The sequence below is a fragment of the Nestor notabilis genome, unplaced genomic scaffold (genome assembly GCF_000696875.1).
Source record: "Nestor notabilis isolate BGI_N333 unplaced genomic scaffold, ASM69687v1 scaffold27096, whole genome shotgun sequence".
Taxonomy (NCBI): Eukaryota; Metazoa; Chordata; class Aves; order Psittaciformes; family Psittacidae; genus Nestor; species Nestor notabilis.
Genome location: NW_009934697.1, coordinates 1,165 through 6,292, shown reverse-complemented (window position 1 = coordinate 6,292; position 5,128 = coordinate 1,165). Strand labels below are relative to the sequence as shown.

Genomic DNA, 5,128 nt, shown 5'->3' with positions numbered 1-5,128 from the left:
CAGAGGAGTGGTGGAGACAGCAGCAGTGGCCTGTGCTGGGCCCGCTCAGCCCCATCCCTCCACAGCCCCCTTTGGTTTCTTCTCTGCAGGTGGCAGCAGGAGAGGACAGAGAGTCCCTGATGTGCTGACGGCCAACCATGTCTGGGGTGAGCAGGGCTGCCACAGGGATGCCAGCACTTCCCCTGCCCACATCAGGGTGACATGTACCCCCAGGACCACAGTGGGGTGGAGGAGGGCTCATGCCCAGTGCCCCTTGTCCCCAGCCAGGGGGACAGAGATGGTCCTTAGGGCTGGCTCTGATGGCTGTGGGAGGTGGAGGGTGTCCAGCTCTCATTGTCACTTGCTGATGCTGCCTTCTCCCTTCCAGAAACACTGGCCCCCTGGGACACAGTGTGTCACCAAGCATGACCACACCAAGCCCAAGCCTCAGGAGCTGGCCTTCCACAAGGGTGACGTGGTCACCATCATTGAGGCCGTGGAGGTGAGCCCAGTGGGTGCCCCACGAACATGGAGGGGATGGAACCCTAGTGCTATCATCATCCTAGTGGGATCCCCTCTTCCTTCCCTTGCTCTGAGACCCTCTCACCCTCAGGGCAAAGGCTGGTACCGCGCCAGACACAACAAGACAGGGCAGGAGGGGCTGATGGTGGCCAGTGCGCTGCGGCAGCGCGGCGCCATCCGTGCCGACCCCAAGCTCAGCCTCATGCCGTGAGTACATCTGAGGGGATCCAGGGGTGGGGATCAGCCAGTCAGAGCCTCCAGGCGTCCGGTGCATTGTCCCCCCAGCCAGGATTTGGGTGGATGGAGCAGCCTGTAGCCATGCCCTGGCAATGGAGAGATTCGTTGGAGCTTTAGAGACCCCAGTTGTGCCCCCCCACCTGGGATGGACCTCACGGGAAGGGGTTTTACGCAATGGCATCTGCATAGATTTGGAGGGGGCTCTGCTCTCCCCGTCTCACTGCCGGTGTGGGGGGAAGCCCATGGACACAGCCAGGCTCCACAATGCTCCTCTCCCCAGCTGGTTCCATGGGAAGATCTCAGGGGTGGAGGCAGTGCAGGAGCTGCAGCCCCCTGAGGACGGGCTGTTCCTGGTGCGTGAGTCTGTCCGGCACCCCGGGGACTATGTGCTGTGCGTGAGCTTTGGCAAGGAGGTGATCCACTACCGCGTGGTGCACGAGGAGAACACGCTCAGCATCGACAGCCAGCAGCACTTCTCCAACCTCATCGACATGATCGAGGTGAGACCCCCTTCGCCACGCAGGGACCCCCACTAGCACCAAACCTCCTGGGGTCACGTGGAGCAGTGGCAGGTCCCTGTCCTTTTCTCCTGTGGTTTTCCTTTGGTTTCATTACCTGGTGGTTACCTTCGTTATCCATCCCTGCCAAAGGCTTGTGGTTCCCAGTGAGTTTGGGGTGGAATGGACACATCTGGGATATCCCAGGGACATCCTCTGCTGCAAACCAGCTGTGCTGGCAGCAGCCCCACTCCCCTACCTAGGACCATGGTTCCACCCATCCCTGCTCAATTCAGTGCTTCACTCAGCAGCAGGGCTTAGGGCATTTTGGAAAACAAAGATCCTGGCAGCCTCTGGACAGGGTCTGAGCCCCAGCGAGGTGTTTCACCACATCTCTGTCCCCTCCAAGGCCCCTCTCTCCTGCTGTCCCCATGGGGCTCAGGCTGCGGCGCTGGCTCTCTCCCTTCCAGCAAGCTCTTCCTCGAGGTCCATCTTCGCCCTGTCTCATAGCTGCTGCCCATCTCCTCACCACAGCTTTGCACTCTCATATGCTCTCCTCATTTAGACACAACTTCTGCTTTCGGGTGGGTCCTTCCCCCTTTCAGCTCCTCTGGCCCCACTCTGTAACCACGACTGCCATTGCTTCCGCTCCTCATCGCCTCTGCAAGCCACCCTCCATTGCCAGGCCTGCAGTCCATCGGCTGCTGTCTGGCTTACCGGCAGCATCCTGGAGCACCCTGAGTCCATCATGGTGTTCCCTTGGCTGTGTCCGGTGGGAGCAGGGCTGGGACGTGGGCTGCAAATCGCAGTGTTGGGGGAAACATGGCCCCTGGTGGGTGGCAATGATGGTGGGGACCCATGAAGCATCCCCCAGCTCCACACCCCAAGCTTGGAGTAAGAGATGGCATCACTGCATCGCCTCCATCTGTCCACCCCTCGGCAGCACTACATGAAGGAGCAGGGAGCCATCTGCACCAAGCTGGTGAAGCCCAAGCCAAAAAGCGGGATGAAGTCAGCTGAGGAGGAGTTGGCCAAAGGTAGGGGATGATGGCAGAGGGTCGTGGGCCAGGTTTTGGGGACAAAGCAGCATGGTGGCCCCTGCTTAACCTGCCCTTGTGCCCATGCCCAGCCGGCTGGTTGCTGAACCTGCAGCACCTCACGCTGGGAGACCGCATTGGGCACGGCGAGTTTGGAGGTAGGTGAGATGGTGGGGTTGGAGGTTCCCTGACCCCAGGCTTCCCCAAATGGCACCCTCTGATGTCCTCATCCCCTCCCCATGGCACAGGGGGACTCAGCCTGGGATGAGGGGTGTTGGATGTCGGGCTGAGCCTGACCCCCCACATCCCCTCCCAGACGTGCTGCAGGGCGAGTATATGGGGCAGAAGGTAGCTGTGAAGAACATCAAGTGCGATGTGACTGCCCAGGCCTTCCTCACTGAAACAGCTGCCATGACGTGAGTCCCCCCGGGGGCATACAGCCTACCCCTGCCTCATGTCCCAGGGGCGAGCAGGCACCCCCTTGATCCCCTCCATTGCAGGAAGGTCCGGCACAAAAACCTGGTGTGTTTGCTCGGTGTCATCCTGCACAACGGCCTCTACATCGTGATGGAGTTCATGAGCAAGGTGGGAGCACCCGGCTGGTCCGCAGCCAGCAGGACCTGTTGCCACTCAGATCTGGGGACAAAATCCACGTTTAGGGGCTGAGCTGGCTGGATGCTGGGCACTGCAGAGGCAAAGCCTCCCGGCAGCCCCATCATGTTGGTCCTGACATGTTTCTCCTCCTCCATCAGGGCAACCTGGTGAACTTCTTGCGCACACGGGGCCGGGCGCTTGTCCCAACCCAGCAGCTCCTCCTCTTCGCTCTGTAAGTCCATGTCCCTCCCTTCGGGCTGGGAATTGGTGCTCTGCATCCCCCAGGCATCCCCAGGGGACAGGTGATGACACTGTGCTCTGCCTCCCTTGGCCACCACAGGGACGTGGCTCAGGGCATGGATTACCTGGAGTCCAAGAAGCTGGTGCACAGGGACCTGGCTGCTCGCAACATCCTCATCTCTGAGGAGAACGTGGCCAAAGTGAGCGATTTCGGCTTGGCCAGGGTCAATCCTAAGGGTGCAGACGCCACTTTGCTGCCCGTCAAGTGGACAGCCCCAGAGGCCCTGAAACACAACGTGAGTGATGGTGGGAAGGGGTGAGGGGCACAGGGGGGATCTTGCAAAGCAGCTCTGGGGTCCGTCTGCTCATCCTAGTCCTGCAGTGCCCACGTTCAGCCGTGCACCTCCCAAAATTTGGGCTCTGTCCTGACCAGCCCTTACCCTGGTGCAGAGCAGGAATTGGGGCAGCTCCAGAGGGATGCAGTAGGATCACCCCTGAGGCTGTGCAGGTGATGGGAAGGGGGAGCTGGGGGTGGCAGGGGACAGCCTCTGGCTCCTGTTTTGCCCTCAGGGAGGTTGGCTTCAGCCTCCCCTCCTCCTGCTGCTGCAGAAATTCTCCTCCAAGTCAGACGTGTGGAGCTATGGAATCCTCCTGTGGGAAACCTTCTCTTTCGGACGCGCGCCCTACCCCAAGCTGGTGAGTGCTGTGCTGGGGGAGGCTGCAGGTCAATGGGATGGGGACATCCCAGTGTCCCCTCTCTGGGGCAAGCCCCTGGTGGGGCAGGGGCAGGGAAAGGGAGTCTCAGCTGGCTTCTCCATCCTGCCAGAGCCTGAAGGAGGTGACGGAGCTGCTGGAGCAGGGGTACCGCATGGAGCCCCCTGAGGGCTGCCCACCTGCAGTCTATGCCCTGATGAAGAGCTGCTGGGCGCTGGAGCCAGGCAAGAGGCCGTCCTTCAAGAAGCTCACTGAGAAGCTGCAGAAGGAGCTGAAGCACCTGAGGGATGTTTAGCCCCTGTCCCCTCCCAGGACACATGGCCAGAAGCCCCCTGGACCCACCAGGGCATCACAGCAATGGGTGGCCGGGCATTGCGGGGAGCTGTGGCACCACTCACAAGGTGGAGATGGGGCAGCAGCTGAAGGGGAACCTCTTCTACCCCAGGGCACCCAAAGAGGAGGCAACAGCCTCCTCCATCCTGGCACGGGTCCTTCCTCCCACCACACAGCCCAGAGGAGGTTCCCATGGGGTACATCCTATGGGGTGTGGGGTCCCTTCAAGCTGCTCATCCCAGTGACAGGGACAGGACGGAACATCTCCGCTCGCTGGGGGATGGAACCTGAACCCTGAGGCAGCCCCACTCCAGCCACTGCCCCCAGCAGCTAAACCACACGGACTTGGGCTTTTTTGATTAAGCCAAATAAATTAATTCAACAGCAGCTTTCAGCCCCTGGGCTCAAATTAGGCCAGACCCTCTCTTGGGGCCTGGCAAGGGCTTGGGGGGAGCCAGGGATATTCTTTCTGTCAGAACCTGTGTGGGAATTGCTCATGTACAGATGACAGGAGCAGGGCACTGGCACTGGGAAGCCCCCAGCTCCACCAGCTCCCAAAGAACCTTGACATCTCGGTGGAGCCAGGATTAGTGGGGCCACATGCGTGAGCTTCATCTTCCTCTTCCCTTCCTTCCACCCCTTTGACTATTGATTGGGCTTTTTTGGTTAATCCTCCTGTATCTCCTCTGCACCAACTCCTTGCACCAGCGAGGAGGAAGAGGAGGAGGAAGGAGGCTCTGGGGTGCTGCCCTGCATTGGGGCCCATGTGATGGGAGGTCTCCTGGCTGGATCCAGGGTGTGCCAGGGCTCAGTGGCCTCTTCCACCTCCTCATCACCCTTCTGGGGCAGCATCCCAGCATGCCCCCCAAGCACCCTTGGGTGCAGCGAGCAGCACCTGAAGATCTTTCCACACCAGTGCCTGTGGCTTCCCCTCCTAATGCCTTAATCCGCCCCTGATCCGCGGTGCCCCTGGGG

The 5,128-nt window shown here is 60.7% G+C and overlaps 1 protein-coding gene across 1 annotated transcript; it reads left to right on the top strand.

Moving 5' to 3' along the window:
* Window positions 1-367: 367 nt before the first annotated feature.
* MATK (megakaryocyte-associated tyrosine kinase) lies at window positions 368-4,115 on the top strand (the record flags this gene model as incomplete). Its single annotated transcript, XM_010017489.1, has 11 exons — window positions 368-481; window positions 593-708; window positions 1,019-1,238; window positions 2,179-2,272; window positions 2,365-2,430; window positions 2,589-2,688; window positions 2,773-2,857; window positions 3,025-3,098; window positions 3,207-3,402; window positions 3,716-3,802; window positions 3,933-4,115. Coding segments are annotated over 11 exons (1,335 nt in total), but the record flags the coding sequence as incomplete, so codon positions are not given.
* Between the last annotated feature and the right edge of the window lie 1,013 nt (window positions 4,116-5,128).